This window comes from Cydia splendana, chromosome 23, assembly GCF_910591565.1.
Source record: "Cydia splendana chromosome 23, ilCydSple1.2, whole genome shotgun sequence".
NCBI lineage: Eukaryota > Metazoa > Arthropoda > Insecta > Lepidoptera > Tortricidae > Cydia > Cydia splendana.
Window position 1 is genome coordinate 3,999,528 of NC_085982.1, and position 23,442 is coordinate 4,022,969.

The window sequence follows — 23,442 nt, forward strand, 5'->3', positions numbered from 1 at the left end:
ATTGAAAACCTCAGTTATCAAATGATTGGTAGGATTTATTGTTTGGAGAATCGAAGTGACCAGTTATAATGAGACCATCAGAGGAATAATAATTGATTACCAACTAATAATTGATTCAAAATGATGCAAGCGAGGCACTGCGTAAGTTCCCACTATACAGGATGATTCATGAGACGTGAGCAGGACTAATCCTGCACACTCAGTAACTGATAATTGATCGATCACCGTCGTATTTAGGAGAAACAACAACACTTTTTCCTATTTTTTTAACTTTTTGGTGAGGGCAAATTTAATTCTCAACAATCATGGTCACCCTACAGGACCTAATTAATAAACATAAAACCTCTTTAACCGTAATGGCATTTTGATTACGAAGAAAATAAACTGTCAAACTTGAGTGAGATACGAGTTTTCAAAAGTAACCAGACCGTGATGACAGTAATGACAATCAATTTGACACAGAATATCGGTAGTTTAGTATTCTAATTTTAGGGTGACCATGCATGTCGTAAAAAAGTGTATAACTTTTTTTTTCAACACGACTAGTAAATTAACGTTAACCTCACTAATACTGATACGAAACAGTTGCTTATAATGAACGATATGCGCAGTGTTAGTCCTGCTCACGTCTCCTGAATCACCCTGTATACTGGTTTCCGAAAAAAACCGGACAAGTGCGAGTCGGACTCGCCCACTGAGGGTTTCGTACTTTTTGTTGTTATAGCGGCAACAGAAATACATCATGTGTGAACATTTCAACTGTCTAGCTATTACGGTTCATGAGATACAGCCTGATAACAGACAGATAGACGGACAGACAGAGTCTTAGTAATAGGGTTCCATTTTTACCCTTTGGGTATAGAACCCTAAAAAACACTAAGAAACTCTTTCGGCAAGCAATTAAAATGATAGGCCGAGACGAGACGCTTAATAGACCAATTTATTCATAGAGTAATCAGATATTATTCAATAATTGGATATTAGTCTCGCTAACCGTAGGTTATCAATGCTTATTCAATTATAGGTATTGCGTTTAATTGATTATAGAGACAGATAGTATGAAATTGGCTATTTATTTATTTTCTAGGATTAAAATCGCGTTGATTAGCTAATGTCTTACGGTCACTTATATTTCCAATTTAAAGTGCCTAGTGACGATTTAATTATAAGTTGGAAAATCGATTTTTTGGACTTAACAAGCTCGTTTGAAGAGAATTCCCTATCAATTCTAATACAGACTTGAAGATGATCGTGTTTGCGTTGATTTTTATTTGTTCTTTAGAACAAATTTGGGTGAGAGTTTTTAATATTGCAATCACACCTACATTTTTAAAAAGTTATGCAGGTGCACGTTTGGTAAGAATTTGGTAGCGAGAGTCAACATTTCTAAACCCTGCAATAATATGTTACCCTTCGAAGGCCGCAAAAATATATGACACGGTCTTATGGCTCTACAAATAAGATCGTGTCAGATATTTTTGCGGCATTCGTAGTGTAACATATTAGTGCAGGTGACTGTACCTATGTTTGACGATTTGCATTGACACTTTTAGCCTAAACTAACCATGTCATGAGCTTTCATTTAAACAAGTCGTTTTTTTTCCTGTGATTCTAGTGTTTCAACCTAGCACATGCGGAAAGATACAAGAGGGATGCGGATGAAGGGGTAACTGAATTTCCCTTTGCACAAGCTAAGGTACGTACATGTACAATACACATTAACCCTTTGACCGCCAAAGAAATCCATACCATTTCGACGTAATTTAGGGGAAAAATATATTTGTATCAAAAAGAAAAATCATTGAAATGACAATTTTCTGAGAATGGATCCCTTTTGTCAAACTACGTCAATTTAATATTAACAATCATGCTACTGCAGTACTGCAATAAGGAAGTGTTACATATCCTGCAGACTGAGCATAGTAGCGCTACCCCCTCTGCCACAAATATACGGTAGTTTTACTCCATTTTCGAGTCAAAGTGTCTTTGTGTGACGTCCGTGTCTTTGAACGGACCAATCACGGCACGGGACTCGCTCACCTCGTCCCCCGCACCCCAGTATTTTTGGCAGCATCGGTTTCATGAAATAATTGCTCTAAACTCCGTCTAGAGGATTCCTAGTCTATGTGTTACATATAGTGTAATGTAAAATATAGTTCACAATCGTACTAATTACGACGAAAGTTGTACCTTTTATTATGTTTCAGGTGAAATACCACCGGTCCCGCTACTGCATCACTGTCTTCGGGGAAACTAATTGCGTTAGAATGGAAGAGGTAATCATTTAGTATTGCCGTTTCTTTCGGGCTTTATTGTATTATTTGAGCGTTTCTTTTATTTTTGCCATTTTTATATATTGTGACCTTTTTTGCCACTTTTGTGTTATTTCTACTCAAAATCACGAGCTTTTTCTGAACGACCTGACTTTAACCTACATTATTTTGATCATGTAATGTTTTCATCTACCCTCAACTGGCTTAAGAAGCCATTTGAGGGTAGATTTTGTTTACTCTTTTTTAAACACCTGAAGATACAGACTTATAGTTGAGATATAATATTTAAGGTCCGATATTATATTTGGTTTATTACTCTAGGAACCCGGAGACGCTGCCAAATTAGCAAAGCTCTACAAAATAGTATGGCAGGGTTATCAACAAAAATTAGGCCTACGTACCGGTCAACATATTAAACCAGGTATCCGAGGCCTTGATGATATACTGAGCCAAGACATAAACACAGACGCACTAAACCTGTTAATTAAACCCCTAAGAAGCCAAAACTTGAAGACGAGTGCATTTCTAAGTATCCAGCCGAGAAAAACGAACCAAGATATACCAAAAATCAGCAACGAGATCAAGCCCTTTTTTAGGGAGTTACCTAAAAAGATGAGTCAAAAGATTGCATTCCATAAATATATAACTCAAAAGCCGTTAGTCGTAGCCCCTGTTCCGCGTAGAAGCGGCCTTTTATACCGTTCTCCGTTTTCGAATCTGAACTTTAACCCGCAACGCAGAGTTGGCGTGGTGGGCACTTATCCGCAACAGAGGAAATAAGTATTCCGAGTTAATTTTCAATAACATTTTTATAATATGTATGCTAGTTTTTAAGGTATTTATGGGCCCCTAGTTGTCTGAAATAAAGATTTTCATTCAATAAACAGAATATGTCGTGTAATTTGTTTTTATTGTATTTCCTCACATACCCAAACACGCACACACAGCCAAAGGCCTCCCGCCGCTTTTTACATTCCTCCTGGTAGTCTTTATCTTTAGCCATTCTGTCAAACATAAATTTATCAACAATATAAATAGTACGTTGCTTCTGGAAAAAAATATATGGAAAACTTGGCATAATTAATAGAAGACTTTTTTCAATTGGGATATGTACGTTATGGACCGAAGTTATTTTTCATCAACCCTCCCCAACCCTCCCCCCTCTGCGTCACCCCCCCACACCCCCGCAAAGGGCCCGAAATGCGGTTTTTCTAAATTTTTAAGAAAACCGTTCAAGATATAGAAAAAGTGTGTAGGAACGAAGTGATCCTTAGTAAATTTGCTATTTATCTCTTATACACACTATAGTGCTATCACTTATAGTTTTTGTGAAATCTGTCACCATGTATGCAGCTTTTTTAAGAATTTACGTTTTTTTTCTTTTGTAAGATAACTTTTCTCAAAATATACTTACGATATCGCCAAATTATGTTTAATTTAAATAAATAGTTAATATGTTCTTTAAAATGGTGTATTATTTATTATTAAACTTCTTCATTTGACGATGCTATGCCATTTTGAACATACATCGTCTTCAAACATTTTTAAGCTCACCGAACATCGTTACTATTAACCACTTTACTGTGAAACAGATCGCACGGTCGCGTTTTTATAGCTTGCCTCACATAAAAGGTAGCCTATAGAAGTGATGTGCGCGTGCCTCCGTGAGGGACAAAATATACGCAATGCGACATTATTAAAAACACGTTTTAACATTCCTGACAATATACCAAAAACAATAATCTACGTATTTCGGTCGGGTTATTGAAATGAAATGAAATGAAAAATTTTATTTGTTGCCCACCATAACCCATACTAAATTTATGGTGGGGAACAAACAGAAAGTGAGACTGTGACAAGGACAAGCAATAGTACCGCTTTCTTGCTACTCCTACTGAAAGTTCTATAAGTGTATCTCGTTCGGTCATTTGGCCCCTCCCCCGTTTCCTCTCTATTATTGTACCTCTATGTTGCCTCACCATGCCTGTCACGCTCTAACAAGTATGTAAGTGCGAAAGGGACGCGCATAGTGATAGGCGATAAAAATGGAACCGTGCTGCGCCCGCTGACCGAATTTTATACAACACAAACGAGGGTGAACTCACGATTTTTGACCACCACACACATGAAAAGTTCATCATATTCTTCGCGTTGTTCCCGGCATTTTGCCACAGCTCATGGGAGCCTGGCAACTAATCCCATGATTTGACGTAGACACTAGTTTTTACGAAAGCGACTGCCATCTGACCTTCCAACCCAGAGGGGAAACTAGGCCTTACTGGGATTAGTCCGGTTTCCTCACGATGTTTTCCTTCACCGAAAAGCGACAACTAACGCGAGGAAGAAGATGTGTGTGGTGATCAAAAATCGTGGGTTCACCCTCGGTTGTGCTGTACCTATAAATTTCGGTCAGGATCCGTTTCATATACAGACAAGTGGTTAATAACGATATTAGCTGACATTGAAAATATTTGAAGGCGATGTATTTTAAAAATGGCATGGGATCGTTAAATGAAGTAGTTTAATAATAAATAACACATACATTAATATAATCACGCCTATTTCCCGGAGGAGTAGGCAGAGACCACGGTTTTCCACTTGCTACGATCCTGACATACCTCTTTCGCTTCCTTCATTTTCATTACATTCCTCATACACGCTCGCCGGTTTAGGGTGCTCTTGACCTGGCCTTTCTTCAGGATTTCCCCGATCTTATCAGAGAAAATCCGCCGAGGTCGACCCCTTCCAACTCCCACTTCCACTTCTCCCGTATACACTCTCTTTGTTGGCCTTCTTTCGCTCATTCTTTCCACATGTCCAAATCATCTCAAAATACCTTTCTCAATTTTAGTCACTACATCAACATTCAGTCCACACTTTTCCCTTATCACACTGTTCCTAATTCTATCTTGCAATCTCACACCACACACACTTCTCAGCGCTCTCATTTCCACTGCATTCACGTGGCTCTGATGCCTCTTCTGCCATACCCAACTTTCGCTACCATACATAAGTGTAGGCACCAACACCCCTCTATGAACAGCCAACCGTGCTTTTTGCGACACCTTCTGGCTGCTCATAAAAGCGTTAAGTGCCCCATTCACACGATTTCCAGCATTCACTCTCCTTTCAATGTCTTTATCATGCTTACCGGCCGTCCCTAGTGAACAAGGTTCCCAGATACACAAACTCTTTCAATAAATAATACCCATTTTAAATAACATATTAACTATTTACTTAAATAAAAAAACCGGTCAAGTGCGAGTCGAACTCGCGTTCCAAGGGTTCCGTACATAAGTCCGACTCACGCTTGACTGCACATTTGTAATAGGTTTTCCTAAAGTATTATTTTGTGTATTTTTTCAAAATTTTAGGCCCAGTAGTTTCAGAGATAAGGGGGGGGGGGGGGGGAGGAATGGTCGGACAGACAGACAGACGCACGAGTGATCTTATGAGGGTTCCGGTTTTTCCTTTTGAGGTACGGAACCCTAAAAGCGTGAAAGATATCGTAAGTGTTATTTGAGAAAAGTCATTAGAAGAAAAAAAAACACTGAAAATGCTAAAAATAGCATCTTCCGTGACGTATTGCGCAAAAACTATAAGTGATAGAAATATAGTGTGTATAAGAGATAAATACAAAATTTAATAAGGATCACTTCGTTCCTACACCCTTTTTCTGTAGCTTGAACGGTTTTCTTAAAAATTTAGAAAAACTAGGTTTTGGACCCTTTGCGGGGGTGTGGGGGGGTGACGCAGAGGGGGGAGGGGAGGGGAGAGTTGATGAAAAATAGCCTCGGTCGACAACGTACATATCCCAATTAAAAAAAGTCTTCTATTAATTATGCCGTAATTTTAGCTAATTTCACTGAACTAAAAGGTAAGTTACATATTATATCGCTCTTTTTATTGCATACTTACTTACTTACTCCTCTGGCGCAGCGACCCAAAGTGTGTATTGCATACTTAATTACATCGATATAGCACTTTTCCAAGCGTCATTTTCATAGGTACAGTCAACTGTAAAAATATGGGTGTAGACAACTTACTCAAAAATATGTCTCATAGTTCTTAATTCACTGACATAAGAGCTATGGGACATATTTTTGAGATGACTTGTATATTTTTACAGTTGACTGTACAATTTGATAGGTAAGGTGGGGTAAGACGAACATAGTTTATTTTGCTCGGGGCAAGACAAACAGTATGAGGAGACATACAAGTGTTTGTCTTGCCCCGGTGATATTCTTATCCTACCTTACCTTAATTAGTCTGTAAAATGTGACAACCAAAATGAAACAAGGAATTCACTAGCAGTCAAATGACATTTTATTAAAAGAATTGCAAATACTTCATTTTCACTATACTCTTACGCACTAAGTGAATTAATAAAATTAGTTCTGTGGAGTTTATTTTAATTGTTTTCCTGCTATCAAAATTATAGTTGTGAGTTAAAACTAAAATAACTCAATATGAAAACTCCACAGAACCCAGAAATCACTACATGTTTTTTTAATTTTCTTCTTTGATCTTGTGACATCACGAAATTAGCCATAAGCCATAATATGCCTTCTTCAAGGTTTTACATAACTTTTCACAACAGTAAATAAAATAGGCCATATTGTCACAAATAATGAGAAAAGTCGAATTGTAACCAGTTTTAACATAGAGTTAGACCAAGAAAAGTCTGTAGAGATTTTGATAGTCCACGCAGTGCAAAAATATAACGACTTTTCTTCGTCTAACTCTAGCAACTCCATATGTGTTACCAGTAATATAATAAGATACATGTACATATAACTAATTAAGTTAAAAAAGTCAGTCATTATCACACAATGTTATAAATAATTTTCATTATAATTAAATTATACTGAATATTAGGCAGCGGCCAAAATTATTAAAGGGGAGAGCGGGAATATTTGTTCCTGACAGATGACAAGATCAAATGTCTCTAGCCATTATACATAAATTTTACTCAATTCGAAGCTAAAAAGATCTTCAAAGCTATGGCTAGTTGACAAGTCAACTTAGAAATCACAAATTATGTGAATTCGATCGAATATGAAATAATAATTTTACAGATATGTCGATTGACAAGTAATAAACTAGTCAACCGAATTAAACTACGCTGCCGTCGTTACTAAAATTACTTACTATTCTGGCACTAGATGGTGTTCTAAAATTCTTTGTAAAATAGACGAAAAGTGTCGAAATTAGTAATTAGGTAATTTACTAAGCTCTATTCGGGTAATAGGGAGTATTACTGCAATGTTCTGCCACCAGAGTGTAGCACTAGCACCCATCGTAAACCATAGAGTAAGTTATACATACTGTGCTGTGTGTGTGTAGTGTACTGTGTGTGTGAACTGTTTTATCTACACACATATCATAAACTCTCTATGATGCCTTCAAAATCCGTAAATAATGGCCCACATTACGATAAACTGTATTGTTACAGCAAATTTCTTATCTGTGAAAATGTGGTAATAGCTTCATTACTATATCAAAATCGATTTGGTAATGCATTCAAATTTCGAACATCTCTGAAAAAAAAAGCAAATTGATTGACCCCTATTCTAATATCAGTCGAGATGACGTTTTATTCGAAATCAAATGACAATTGCATACAATATTGACAAATCTCGCATGTAAGTTGGTATCGGACGATATGGTAATCGACCCCGAATCTAGTTTGTCTTTGAATTAAAAAAAAAAACTACGGATGCGTGATGTGCGTGAAAAAAGTTTTCATTTGCCGCCATTTGACGTACAGTTTATCTTTTAATTAGTTTGTAAGTAAAAAATAATTTGTTTTGTTGTTTTTAAAGTAACTATAACAAAAGTTTCGTGTAAAATGTGCGATAAAGATATTTCGGAGACGCCATCTCATATCCTGTAATATGAGGTTAGTGAATATATCATAGAAAGTTTATAATATGTGTGTAGATAAAGCAGTGTATGTAACTGTACATAATTAGGCATTAAAACACTCGTGTGATACTATTATGAAACTCATTTCATTCGTTTCATAAACCCGCACTCGTATTTTAATGCCTTTCATTATGTAGCAGTCACATAAACTACTATTTTGACAAGTTTTCACAGACAATGAAATATGACATTGATACATCAAGGCAGTTTGTTTGCAAAGGGCCTATTGGGAAACGCCAAAATGGAAACTCAGCTATCTGCCTCCTATCGCTCGAATGTGCAATAATATATATATACACAGTATATATAAGTGACTCTATAGTCTATTGGTTTACTAGCTAGCTTAGTGCTGCACTCTAGCGGCAGAACATTGCAGTAATACCCCCTATTGAATAGTTTCACTGTTGTACATACATACATGAATAGTGTGTTAACCGGGTAACCAGTTTTTCGCAAAGAATTTCAGAACAATTCATACAAAAACTAACCCTACGTCGGTCACACCGACTCGAACCGACTTACGCCGTTAAAAAAGTGTAAAAGCTACTTACTACCTTAACTATAGGATCAAAATGAGATTTTTTATAATATAAGCCTAGTATTCTAGTTTATTTAGAAATTAATGACATATCAACACGAGTTCATAAATACACGGACTTTTGTTGAATTTTGTTAATGAAAAATATTTGTTTAAATTTGAACTTTTGTTTGAATAAAGTTGAATATCATATCCGCTATATATAATAAACGGCCGGTAAAGGGTTAATAGTTTATTTCTATGTACTTAGCAGCAGTTTCTTTGATTCTCGACCTGTAGGTATAGATGCTATTTGAAGTATTTGAACTAAACCAGGAAGGCATATGTACTGTTATGTATAAGTAATTTACAAATATTAAACACAATATTAATGGCATTTTAGTATACTATTTTCACAAAAATGTTTAGTCCGACAAGAAATTGTAGAAAATTATAGAGGGCGCCACTTCCTACGTAACTGTCATATTTATGACGTTAAAATGCTTAAACATGGCAACTATTTGGTACTGAAGTTTTTTAGTTCCATGTTTTTTTTAATTTCTACTATTTTATGTCGCACTATAAGTACCTAAGGCCTTTTACAGACCATTTTTACGTCTTATGGATTATGTAAAAATTACCTTTCAAAATCTTACATTATGGAAGGGACTAGTTTCTAGGTCTATAACCTAAGTGTCAGTCGACACAATCAGTTTGAAATACTCTTATAGGCCCAATTCAGTCTAGAAAAAAGGAATTTAAACTGTACATATAAACTATATCAAAAAGACTTATGAGCTATAAATGCGTCGTCTGGTATCTTGGCAATGTACAAGAAATATAAACTATACAATACATACTAATAATAATATTATATCAGCACAGTCCGACAGCAAAAATTAGAAAATAATTGAGGGCGCCACTGAGCTTAAACAGATTATATTGTTATATTGTGTGTTGTTGTTGGCTGGTTATATTGTGTTGTGTTGTTGTTGTTGGTTGTGTTGGTTGTTGTTGTTGTTTTTGATGTTGTTGTTGGCTGGTTGTATTGTTGTTGTTGTGTTGTTTGTTTGTTGTGTTGTTATTAATCCATTGTGCTGGATTCACATGCTGGTTCATATCTTCTAAAAGAAAATGGACAAGTACGAGTCGGACTCGTACTTTCTAGTATTTGTTGTTATAGCAGCAACAGAAATACATCATCTGTGAAAATTTCAACTGGCTGGCTGGTTAGCTTGTTCCACACAGATAGACGGACCGTTGAGTCTTAGTAATAGGGTCCCGTTTTTACCCTTTGGGTGCGGAACCTCAAGAAATAAGTTTGATCATATACTCGTATTTGATAAGAATTCTGGTGTTTACCATGTATTTTTTTTCTGTCTACTTTTTATTGTCGCACTGTACAATTGCTATATAAAATTCGAGATTACATAATAATTTTGAGACCAAAAACAATATAACTACTTATATGTATAGTAAAATAGTAATAAATATACAAAAAATGCTGCCAAAACAAGGCAAGGCAAGGGTGAGGTAAGGTCACTGTGGGCAAGACCGTCTTACAAGGCAAGTCCGTCAACACGTTATAACTTTTGAATTTGAAGGCGTATGCCGCTTTGGAGTCCAGTCGATTAAGCAGTTGTGCGCGTTAGTTCCGTCACTCTAAAACAGATGGCGCTGTGACAACCAACTTCAGAGCAATTCGTGTTATGAACTCGAAGTCATAGTGCGACAGACTTTCGAAAAACTTTTGTTAAAAATTGTGCATCAAAAAGTAACTACGTAAGTAGCATAAGAACCAGGTATCTTTATTCTGTGTTTAAATTATCAGAAATTGGCTTAGTTTTGTAATTATACGTTCCACTATTTGTCACATTAAAATTTGACTAAGTTGGAAAGTCCGCCTATTATGTACAAGGCAAGTCCGTCATATGGCCGGACTTTCGTTAAATCAGAGATTACCAACAGTTTTTGCGACTTTAATATTATAACGATTTGATAAGGTATCGAAAAATCCTCCTGACTTTGCGCATGATGTTCCTTTACTAAATTTTGATCTCAGTAAATTAAAAGAAACGATTAAAATACATTTTAAAATTAGTATTGATCTTTTATTTCGGAAATCCAAAAAATAATTACGTGTAATTATTTGCCAAAAAAGGTTTACTACCCCATTTTTGTGGTATATGGCGACTTGCCTTTGTATTAGAAAAATGGTGTTTATTTCGAATCTAAACCCTATTAAATTAAATTAAATATTATAGGGACATTCTTACACAAATTGACTAAGTCCCACGGTAAGCTCAAGAAAGCTTGTGTTGTGGGTACTCAGACAACGATATATATAATATATAAATACGTAAATACATAGAAAACAACCATGACTCAGGAACAAATATCTGTATCATCATACAAATAAATGCCCTTACCAGGATTCGAACCCGGGACCATCGGCTTCATATGCAGGGTCACTACCCACTAGGCCAGACCGGTCGTCAATCCGTCATATTATTAACAAGTTGAAAGTACACTTTTCATTGTCTTGATCCATTCTTTTTAGGAATTCGACTACGAACATATACACACCCATAGATTGGCTGGTATCATAACTAGACGGACTTCCCTTAAACTACACGGGAAGTCCGTCTACTCGCCGAGTTTTAAAAAATGCTATTGTTTTTGCTTAATTGGTGGTTAAAATGATTTGGCACTATAGCTAAACTATTAATTATTAAATTCTTCATCGTATGAGATTACAAGCGATAACGTAGGTGAATAATTAATGGAACTAGATCACTCCAAAGTAAAAAAAAAATGAAGTATGCCGGTCTTGCCCACAGTGACCTTACGTTTCTTAAAAAAAGCAATTCAATTTACGCGACTTAATTTTCCATAGTAATTATCATTGATACGTTAGTGCCTGCTCCAATTCTTGGGATTAGTTATCAAGCGGACCCCAGGTTCCCATGACTTGTAGCAAAAAAGCCGGGATAACGCGAGGAAGAAGAGTAATTATAATTGATCATATTATAAAATGTTTTACACGATGTAGTTCATAATTGCTTTCCATCGTCTTTTCTCGGAAACGTTCGTATTTGTCATGCTACGTCAGTCGACCTCAGTACTTTTTGTACCGAGACTGACTGAAATAGCAAGACACGTTCGTACGTTTCCGTGAACATACGATGGAAAATGATTATGCACTACATCTGTATATCACATTTTTAAATATAATTGTATAATTTTCACAAACTGTTTTCATTGTCATTGTATTATTTATATGCATCCCGGTATATTATAACATATAAGCTTTGATGGTAGAATAAATAATATTTTTTATTCCAATTCTAGGCCTCCAAATTAGGAAAAGTACCCGCATATAAATTTATAGGTACCTACTACTATAATATTTTTCAAACTCGATGGGTAGGATGACAGGTGTCATCTCCATATAATTTATAACCTAAAAACGCCAAATCTCGCGAAATTGTATGAAATGACAGCTCGAGTTTGAAAAAATACTATAGATCTCAAACAATATCAAGTAAAGTAAAAGTTTCTTAATTGAGAGCCAACTCGTAAATCTAATAAAATTCTATACAGTTTATCTTAAATATCTATATATAAATGCTTAAGTACTACTGTGATTAGGACGTGAATATTACATTAATATCGGACGATCAAAATGTTTGACAACTGACGGCCTTTTCTCTGGACTCAATAATCATCACTTAAAATGTTGTTGTATACTTAAAGAAACTCACTGCTCACAAAGTATTCAAATCGACCAAATAACGACTGCAAAATATAAATTAATAAATATTATAGGACATTCTTACACAGATTGACTAAGTCCCACAGTAAGCTCAAGAAGGCTTGTGTTGTGTGTACTCGGACAACGATATATATATAATATAAATACTTAAATACATAGAAAACAACCATGACTCAGGAACAAATATCTGTGTCATCACACAAATAAATGCTCTTACTGGGATTCGAACCCAGGACCATCGGCTTCACAGGCAGGGTCACTACCCACTAGGCCAGACCGGTCGTCAAAATATAATTTCTAATAAGATTTTCATCAATAATCGCAGTAACGAACGGATCACCTCAAAAACATCTCACATTACGATGTCTAGATTTTCTATGGATTTGACGTTCGTTTGTTTACATGATAAGACACTTAACCCTTGGGACGCCTAGTGCCATATCCGTACCAGTCCTGTCAACTGCCGGAGGGTCTTCAATTTTTGTACCCGTCAACTGCCTAGTCCCAGATCTGTACAAAGTGTCTCAACTGCCTTGTGCCTTATCAGTCACCAAATTTATTGTATATTTTTACAATTTTGAGATCTAAACACTTACAAATAGAGTTTTATATCATTTGCACAATAGCACTTTTTTTTTATCGCGGCAGTTGACGGGTGCACGTACGCGAGCCTATCCGGCATTTGAGGGGGATGGGACGGATCCGGCACTAGGCATCTGACGGGTACAAGTACGTTTGTCGGTTCGGCGTTCCAGGGGTTAAGGATGAATAGACTTTAAATCAGATTGTAAGTCAAATGTAAGGCCGTCTTTAGATGCCTAAAGTTAAGCATTTCACATATCTATAGTAATACTATCTGCAAAAATGGCAATCTTCTTTAAAGGATGACTCACGCTATAGGTAGACCGGGCCGGGGCCGGGCCGGAGCTTCGTTTTCTATGGAAAGCACCACGTGATCACCGATCAGCCGTCATAGAAAATGACATGTCGGACGCCTCGGCCCGGGCACGGCCCGGTCTAGCGTGAGTCATCCTTAAACCTTATCTAATATGGCTATCAGTCTTAACTCTAATATCATTATTTACAAAATGGCAGTATCATTTAGCTTTCGTTATCTTAAAACTACTTAAATCTAATTATAATATGACTTAATTTACTCCGAAATAAAAACGGCATATTAATAAATGTAAATGCATCAAAACGACATAAATATTTACTAAAGCTACGCTTAATACTTTAAACGCGATCGTTTATCGAGCATTTATAGTTCGTTTTTTTTAGCATTAGAAATAAGGTAAACAATCTTGATGTGTCTTTTAATTGAAAAACACATTTTAAAAATAAGTTACAGCAAATATGTAACAATTATGAATCTAATACGATCATTTATATTCTTCTGCTTTTATAAGTAATAGTTACTGATTTTTTAAAAGCGGTTTTCAATTAAAAGACATGTCAAGATCGCTTACCTTCTTTCAAGTTCTTTCTAATGCTAAAAAAACGAACTATAGTAAACTTTCCGAAACGTCTTATATATTAGGCTGCGTTTACACTAGATATGTTCGAGGGTAAGTAGCGAGACACATGTTTGTTATGAACCAATAGAATCACTTTATCACTTTACTATCCGCACGCAGCCCAGCTCTAGCGGACGCAGGGCCGTCTTAGACTATGCTGGAGCCCTTGACACATAAGATTTGGTGGCCCTTTTGGAAAGTAAAGAAAGCGAATTAAACTAACATTTTTCGACTATGATCTTCTATTTATTATGGGTAATCAAACCTACTGTTACTGTCTGTCCTGCGGGGCCCCCTGAGGATGGGGGCCCTGGGCACGGGCCCCGGGTGCCCTTATTGTAAAGACGGTACTGAGTGGACGATATTCTTTTGTCCTTCCTCGTGCATCTCTGGTGGACACGCAGCCTTATAATTTAATGAATGTTTACATACAAGAGTGGCATCAGAATTAATGGTTCTATAATTGTAAGAAATCTATTCAATGGAGTTTACATTTATTCTGTTTTTAAATCTTACTGTAGGGGGTCATCCATTAATTACATCGCACAATATTTCGTTTATTTTGATCCCCCTCTCCTCTTGTCACACTTTTTTATAGAAAAAATCGTAACGTACTGTCACACTTGGCATGACCCCCAACCGGTGGTGTGACGTAATATGTGGATGAACCCTAATTACTGTAAGTTTAAATCTATAACAATTATTTTAGGAATCTATTAAAAGCCTGGAAATTTGATAAAAAGTATATACATACTGACTATAGAAATTGCAATTTCAATGTTTTGCGATTCGGCCTTATTGATTTCACACAGGCAGAAACGCCTCGAACAATTTTCTAAACTGAACTTTAAATTGATGTGTTTAAGGGTTGTTTTCCTGTGTAGTTTCGGCGGAAGTAACCGCTTGTAACACAGCGTCTACCTCGGTACAGATGGCTTCGAACTGCGGCCGCTCTGATGGGGAGTTGCTCCAACACCGTTTCTGAAAAGATAAATAAATTGAGTAAAATTTGTTACTTGAGCCAAAGATAATTTAGTATAGAGGCGTATTGTCAAAGTAAATTTTGTGGTCACAGTAAATTTACTGCCATCTTTCGACACACGATTAAGATTATTATTGATTTCGAAAGATGGCAGTCAATTTACTGTGACTGAGCGATTTCCAAAAAATATGTACCTACATTTCATTCATGTCTTCAAAATATTGACTTCTTGGGCTCATTTTACTCAGAATCATATGTACATTCACGCCTCATACATGAAAAAAAGTGTCCCAAAATTTTGTATGAAAAAATATTTTTCCAGTGCGTCACGTTCATACAAATAAAAAAAAATAACTAATCTATTTAAATTCTCTTTGCTTGAGCGTAACGACAGACTCAAAGGCTCACAGGTAACATGTTGCACATACAACTTTTCACCTCAGCAGCGATACAACAGAAACGCAGTCATCTGCAATAATATGTTACTCTTTGAAGGCCGCAAAAATATGTGACACGCTCTTATATATGGCTCTACAAATAAGATCGCGTCAGATATTTTTGCGGCCTTCGTTGTGTAACATATTATTGTAGGTGACTGTACAGTCAACCAATTTGATTCCTAGGCCACTGTAGAACCATGTCGCTTTATATACTAGAAACATGACATACATCACTCAATAAGCACTGTCGTAGAAGATAAACAAATTGATTCACTATGACATTAAATTTTACTGAAGTAATTAGTCTTATGGGTAGTACCAAAGAGAATTTGATATAGAGGCGCATTGTAACTTTTAGAACGCTATTTCACTTTGATGTGTTAAATTTGTTAAATGTCAAAAAGTGTCGCCATAACTTCTGACAATCCGCCTCTATATCAAATTCGCTTTGGTTCATTCATCATTGGCCACAGCATCTTTGCAGATGATAGTTGCAGCGACTAAAGAAGGTATTTTGAGGAGGTAGCCTACAGCCTACATCGACTGCGATGACTGTATAGACCAATGGCCGATCGGCATATCTTGCCGCATCGATCACAGACGTGTCTTGACTCCCAGCAGCTCTGCGATTTCGTTTCTGCTTAAGTTGGTCCAACCAGAGCTCGTCATGCTTTGCCATGCCTTCCCGCAGGTTACGACGCCACTCCGGTCTCATCTCCGCGCGTTCCTCCCAGCGGTTAGCTAATGAAACTTACCAGTAATTCAGCAAGCGCTTCGGGCATCGAACCCGGGACCGTCCACTCGAGGGTGCCGCTCTTTAGCCGCTCCAGCACTGAGTTATCGTTCAGCTTGGCAAACGGAAGCTCCGCTTTAGTGTAGATCTGAAATATAAATACATTCATCTGTTAAGTTTTAGTTATAAGCGTTATAACATAACTAGCCTTTGCCTGCGACTTTTTCTGCGTGGAATTAGTGACAGCAGCTAAAGTAGGTATAGCGCCTGGATAATGCTAATAGCAATCATTCAAATCGCGCATTGCTTACTTCACTTATTAGGCAATGCATTAACTCTTTCAATTCCACCCCCATTTGCACTCTCTTCAGGGATGATTTCCGACATAAAAACTATCCTATGTCCTTCCCCGGGCTAGCTATCTCTATGCCAAATTTAAACTAAATCCGTTCAGCGGTTTAAGCGTGAAGAGGTAACAGACAGACAGACAGACAGACAGACTTTCGCATTTATAATATTAATAATATTAAGTATGGATTTCTTAGTTATTACAAGGTCAATGATTGGTGTCATTAAAATGTTTTTATTTTGCGCCATGTTCTAAATAAGTAGCTTGTCAGGAATATTATTTCCACCAACCAATTATACCCTTTATTACAATACAAATAAATAGTTTATTTTAAGATTTTTAACAAAGAATAGAATGTTTTGATATTAACTCATACAATTTTACAAGACTATTTATTCAATTGAAGTAAAGGGTATGTATAGTTTTTTTTTTTAAACGGTTTACCTAAATAAACGTTTTCCAACCATCACGAAAATGTAAACTAATCATGCTACTGACTACATAATACTTATAATAGAAACCTGAACAAAACCTGCGTTAACTAATAACATTAATTTGTCACGACCTACACTCAAAAGCATGAAAACTAGCAACTTTGTATCGAATGACCCCAAGAAAATAGCTAACACACTAGCGCCATCTCTCGTCGAGTAGCGTTACTAACCTCCCATACTGTGGCTGCGAACATGTACGCGTCGGACTTGGCGGAGTATTCGCCTTCTAAAGCCGCCTCGGCCGGTAACCAACGCAGCGGGATCACCTGTAAGAAACAACTGCTAGCGCCACCTCTCGTCGAGTAGCGTTACTAACCTCCCATACTGTGGCTGCGAACATGTACGCGTCGGACTTGGCGGAGTATTCGCCTTCTAAAGCCGCCTCGGCCGGTAACCAACGCAGCGGGATCACCTGTAAGAAACAACTGCTAGCGCCACCTCTCGTCGAGTAGCGTTACTAACCTCCCATACTGTGGCTGCGAACATGTACGCGTCGGACTTGGCGGAGTATTCGCCTTCTAAAGCCGCCTCGGCCGGTAACCAACGCAGTGGGATCACCTGTAAGAAAGAGCCCTCTTTAAATATTTATGTATAGTCGTTCGATTTTTAGCTGGCCCCGAACAGTTAACAATCCTTTGTCTATTGTTGCAAAAAAAGGGTCGTATAATTCTAATTGGCACCTGAGCGCGGGATAGTCCAACGCTCAAAAAACCAGTGTAGGTGCGCTCTCCGATAACGCGCCTTTGTTACGCACCTCGATGACACATTTTAGACTGGTTCTGTTTCGTTCGACTCTGGCACTCAGTAACCGTAGAGGGAACACACACAGCCTCGCAAAATATTTTTCCATTAGTTCATTTTGAATCTTAATCCACCGCATTATGGAGTCGTAATTATTCAATAACCGGTTAAAGCGACCCAACTTTTTTATGCAGGTAAGTAGCACGTGAGCTTTAACTTAACAATAGGCAAAGGTTTAGCCGTTCGGGGCCAGCTACAAATCGAACGACTACAAGTACTACGGTTAATAAATATTAATTTATGCATTTCCTTTTGTTTTCAATCACATAACAACGCTTATTAAACTTTGAGGGTAGAAGTTACGAAACGAGGCGTACCCTTGTTGCAGTTGCATAATAGTATACTAGCGACCCGCCCCGGCTTCGCACGGGCTAACAAATTATACACCTAAACCTTCCTCAAGGATCACTCTATTGATAGGTGAAAACGGCATGAAAATCCGTTCACAAGTTTTTGAGTTTATCGCGAACATACAAACACACAAACAGACAGACGCGGCGAGGGATTACATACCTAGGCCAGTAAAGTAAGAATGTCTCAGATAACACGTCATTGTCGGCCGAGGCAAAGCCGAAGTCCATAAAATGTGATCTGGGGTTTATATTACTGCCTACTAAGTTTGTATACTATTCATAAGTACCTGGTCATGTCGCTTGTAGTAATGTGCGGTGTCCGGCCCTCGGGACATGGCCGCCATGGTGAGTTTCAGCCGCAAAGCTGACGAGATGGCGCAATTGACAGCTGCGATGTCTCTGTAAGAAGGAAAAATAAAGATTATTAGGCTATATAAGTATACCGTACACGGCGGGAAAAAGTTGATAAATGGCGGTTGGAGAAATTTGAACTTTATGTAATTTTATTATAAGTACTTTCTTCATAAAATATTTCGAGTTATCAACTTCTTCCCGCCGTGTACGGAATATATGTATATCGTCGCTTAGTACCCATAGTACAGTCAGCTGCAGAGAAAAGGTACCACCGCTACATAGAAGTTTGTATGCAGGGGTGGTACCTTTTCTCTGCAGCTGACTGTACAAGCCTGGCTTAGTTTGTGACTATAGTCTGTATCTTTAGGTATTTAAAAAAGAGTAAACAAACTCTACCCTCAAATGGCTTCTTAAGCTAGTTGAGGGCAGATGAAAAGATTACATGATCAAATAATTCAGTGACAGATCCAGGTGGTTTTGTATTTGGTTGGTTAATCAATAAATGTTATAACTACCCGAAAATGTACAAATTATTTGTTTACTTTTATTTGAGTACCTACCTAAAGATACAGAGTATAGGTCGATCTGCGTAAAATTGTCCCGAAATATCTATTTATTTATAATGAGTCTTCCGATCCTACCAACTGCGCCAATGAGTTAAAGTGATGAAACTGTCTATAGCCGCTGTAGTTGACCGTATGATGTTATCTTATCTTTATGTTACCTGTGTGTGTAAAGCAGTGGTGGCCGAGTGGATATTACGTCCGACTTTCAATCCTGAGGTCGCGGGTTCAAATCCTGGCTGGTACCAATGAGTTTTTCGGAACCTATGTAGGGAATATCATTTGATATTTACCGCTAGCTTTTCGGTGAAGGGAAACATCGTGAGCAAACCTGCATACATCTGCGAAGAAATTCAAACATGTATGTGAAGTCCCCAATCCGCATTGGGCTAGCGTGGGGACTATTATAGCCCAAGCCCTTTCGCGCTTGAGAGGAGGCCTGTGCCCAGCAGTGGGACGTATATAGCAGATTTTTTTTACGTCACCTGTGTGTGAGGCGCTGGTTGGCCAACGCGGTGACCGCGTGCGCGAGCTGGCTGGCCAGCAAGGCCTGGTGCTGCGGCGACAGCGGCGCCGCGCGCCAGCCACTAGCGCCGGTGAACTGGGCTGTTTGTTCCGCTGTGGTGGCTTGGAGGAAGGTTTTCAGGTCACCCTGTGTGGAAACAAACTCGGGTTAGATTTACCGTAAATATTCGAACAAAGCCACAATGTTAGCCAAGATTATTAGAGTTAGACCAAGAAAAGTCTGCAGCGAATTTGATAGCCCACGCAGTGCAAGTGTCATTTTAAACGTCAAACTTAGTTTAGTTACCTTTAGAATCCTACCGGCTGCGCCAGTATATTTAGCACGTTTTTGTTCGATTGTTTACTCTTGACTTTCCAACCAATAAGAGGCATCTGATATATAAGAATAAGAATTCATTTATTGGGAATAACTAAGAATACAGTAGCATGCACAAAAGGTGTCCAATAAGCCCCTAACTGGCAAGGCTGTATCTTGGGACTCACCAAAAAGAGTATGCAACAGTTGGGCCATTGAAAAAAATTTAACCTAACTTAAAAATTATGGGTGAGAGTGGGTGACAAGGTGTGAGAGTTAATACTAGTGGCTCTGTGAGCTGTAGACCTCGCGAGCAGAGCTTGAAATAACATGGTGCTAAGAGCTTTAAATACACCGTGTTTTTTTTGATTTCCGTTAATTTCAAGGGTGCATTCCTGAGCTTAAATCAAGTAACTTTCTCAAAGACACCGATGTTCTAATTAAGTCCATTTCGGAGATAATCCATAATCCACAAGCGTGTACACTTGCCTTAGGGCCGGCTTACATATTGATTAGTGTTTAGAATGAGTTCATACATTTGCTACTAAACTTAAGTACAATCTCGGTCGATTGATGTACGAAATGACATTGATATGTCACAGATTTCAATTGTTTGGTTGAGTTAAATGTAATGCCCGTGTTACAACAACGCTATATGCTACATTTAATTACTTTTTAAACAAAAAAAAAACAAAAAAGAAAACAAAAAAATATTTTTTTTTTGAAAATTAACTATGCCATTTAGTTCTTATAAACGTACTTAACTATACCCCGAAGTTAACGGAATTCAATAAAAACACGGTGTATAGTAAATTAAAGAAAAACAATACGAAATTTATTTGTAAAAAAATACAAAAAGTTATAATATCCCAGCATACAATTACTGGGGATCGAACCCAGACCCTCTGTGCAAACAGATAAAGCGAACGTTTACAAACTGAGCCAAATAGTTCTTAGATGGGTTGGCGAAATTTAGCTACTCCTTCTCAAATTAAAATTAGTTAAAATTAAATATCTAAATACCGCCTAAACCAGCGATAATTTTTTTCTGCATTTTTTGCTATTAACTCTGTAAACATGTCTCAAAAAGAAAAAAGTCTTATGATATCGATACGACTATTTGTTTAGGCGCCAGGTATCACGACTCCGCCGTTTTTAAAAATTTCCAAAAACCGGATTGACAAAAAAATTTTATTTAGTCATAAAATTCGGTCACAAAATTTCACGAGAATCGGTTAAGAATTGCGACCTGTAGAGGAGAACATCCGGACATACGAAAGCAAAATGCCCGAGTCAAAACGTAGACCTTCGCTTCGCTTCGGTCAATAATATATATAACATACCCAGTCAGTGTGCTCGAGGATCATAAGGTGCGGGTCTGCGTCGCTGCAGAGCGCCAACAGGCGCGCGACGCCTTCGTGTCGGACTCGCCCGAATAATTCCAGTTGGCGACGGAATTCTGCTCCGGCCGCCTAGTAGACAAAATTTACAATTTTCAAATAGTAAATTCTTTTTTTTGGACGTGCTGTTTTAGAAAATAGTTTGGATTATCCTTAAAAGTCAGTATATTCATCCTTAAGTGTTTTATCATGTAAACAAACGTCAAATCCATAGAAAATCTAGACATCGTAATGTCTGATGTTTTTGAGGTGATCCATTCGTTACTGCGATTATCTTCGAGCAGCACCGGCTTCTACTCGATTATTGATGAAAATCTTATTAGAAATTATATTTTTCAGTGGTTATTTGGCTGATTTCAATACTTTGTGAGTTTCTTTAAGTATACAACATTTTCATTTTCAACATTCATAATTCTTCTCGTTGTCTACAATCCTGCACTAAGTACAAGTTTTCTGTTTGACCCAATGGTTGACTGGTAGAGAATGCCTTAAGGCATTAAGTCTGCCATTTGTAAATTTTGTTATCGTGCAATAAAGTTGAAATAAAAAATAAAAATAAATAAATTTTGAGTGATTATTGTGTAATTCCAGAGAAAAGTGTTTGTTTACATGATAGGACAAGTAAGGATGAATACACTTTACTACTTATTAAGTTGTGTTACAGTACAAACAGCGGACAGAATTCGAATTTAAACTGTTGTGAGACATACTAACATTGAATAATTTTACGGTTTAGACTCACTTGTTTTAAGTGACTCGCGCGACATGTTTCGGGGAGCCTAGGTCTCCTTTCTCAAGCACTCACAGTGCGAGCAGCGTTCACGACGGCCGTGTATCGCGAGTGACTAAAAACAGGTGAGTCTAAACCGTAAAATTATTCAAAGCGGACAGAATTCTTTGTACAGGTTTCTGTGAGGTGATGGATGCGAGGCCTACATCCGTTAAGGTGTAATTGTGGATGTGATATGGGACTAGTGATTTTTAATTGTATTATCTGTAATTGTTTGTTTGTACCTGATTGTTATTTGTAAAGTGTCATTTGCTACCTATGTAAACAAAAGTCACTAGTAAATTTATCATTCTTTGACAATTTCAATATGGCGGTTTGTTTACATAGTTAGCAAGTTCCATAGAATGACACTTTACCTGTTTGGTATATGTTAATGTTAAGTTTCATGGCGCATTGGATCTATCTGTAAGGTCATGTAAACATTTTTCAAATATAATAAAATAAATAAATTAGTTTTCTAGGGGCACAATGTAGTTAGGGGCCTTCTACGACATAGTTACCTCGTCCTTCGAAGTCAGGGCCTTGACTAGTACAGGACGCAACCGTGGGGCTGAGTTGGCGGCCGCCGAACGCGCGCGCTTCAGTGCCGACACGTCGAGGCGCGCCAGCGACACCTCGCCGAACTCACCGCGGCCTGAGAGAGGTTGACATTGTTAGTAAAAATATACGTACGTAAACAAACGTGAAATTATGATGTGTATGTACACGGGCGTGAGTGAGTATTTTTATGTGTGTGTGTGTATCAGATTTTTGGGATGTGTGTGTGTGTGTGTGTGTGTGTGTGTGTGTGTGTGTGTGTGTGTGTGTGTGTGTGTGTGTGGTTATTTTAGAGTGTTCTAGAACACGCTACGTAATAATTCGATACTTGTTCCTATTTACCTAGAGGGATCTGCTCCGTGAGTAAGGTTCTCGGGGCCGCGAGATGTTCAAATCCTCGGCGGGACACACGGGATGCGGCCGATACCTCTGACGTGTCGGCACCTGAAACAACACCCAGTTAATTACTAACTAACACTAACAAACAATGTACTTTTAGTTCATAATTTTTTATTTTTCTCTATTATTCCAACTGTTACTCATGACATACAAATGCATACTTGGTCTCCCGCGGTACAGGCCTAGCCTAGTTCGGGGACCCCTGGAAATTCGGTACTATTTAACCCATGCTAAGCACCCACCCGATGTCACAACAATTTATGTATTGTACTGCCTGTTTTGTGTGCAATAAACTTAATTTTATCTCCTTTTTTTATCTCCAATTATAGGGCAAAATAAGCTTGACTTGTTTTTTTATATAATATCCTAGATATAGAAAAGACCTATTTCCATACAACACCGCGTCTCTCATTAGAA

At 37.6% G+C, this 23,442-nt stretch overlaps 2 protein-coding genes and 1 long non-coding RNA gene across 3 annotated transcripts in view; 2 read left to right on the forward strand and 1 right to left on the reverse strand.

Moving 5' to 3' along the window:
* Nucleotides 1–23,442, forward strand: part of LOC134801905 (uncharacterized) — a 537,245-nt gene that overhangs the window by 294,981 nt on the left and 218,822 nt on the right. Inside the window, exons 2-4 of the long non-coding RNA XR_010145731.1 lie at nucleotides 1,649–1,696; nucleotides 2,208–2,276; nucleotides 2,595–2,929. This is a non-coding gene — a long non-coding RNA (uncharacterized LOC134801905). The remainder of the gene's footprint in view (nucleotides 1–1,648; nucleotides 1,697–2,207; nucleotides 2,277–2,594; nucleotides 2,930–23,442) is intronic.
* The window catches only part of LOC134801873 (uncharacterized), a 399,153-nt gene that overhangs the window by 62,966 nt on the left and 312,745 nt on the right, over nucleotides 1–23,442 (forward strand). The window lies entirely within an intron of this gene.
* LOC134801711 (tyrosine-protein kinase-like otk) overlaps nucleotides 14,858–23,442 on the reverse strand; it is a 65,338-nt gene continuing 56,753 nt past the window's right edge. Inside the window, exons 11-18 of the mRNA XM_063774309.1 lie at nucleotides 22,969–23,070; nucleotides 22,590–22,723; nucleotides 21,243–21,371; nucleotides 19,565–19,731; nucleotides 18,450–18,561; nucleotides 17,471–17,566; nucleotides 16,188–16,313; nucleotides 14,858–14,991 (exon numbers count right to left, since the gene is read on the reverse strand). Coding sequence (XP_063630379.1) covers nucleotides 14,872–14,991; nucleotides 16,188–16,313; nucleotides 17,471–17,566; nucleotides 18,450–18,561; nucleotides 19,565–19,731; nucleotides 21,243–21,371; nucleotides 22,590–22,723; nucleotides 22,969–23,070 — 986 coding nt within the window. The 3' untranslated portion in view covers nucleotides 14,858–14,871. The remainder of the gene's footprint in view (nucleotides 14,992–16,187; nucleotides 16,314–17,470; nucleotides 17,567–18,449; nucleotides 18,562–19,564; nucleotides 19,732–21,242; nucleotides 21,372–22,589; nucleotides 22,724–22,968; nucleotides 23,071–23,442) is intronic.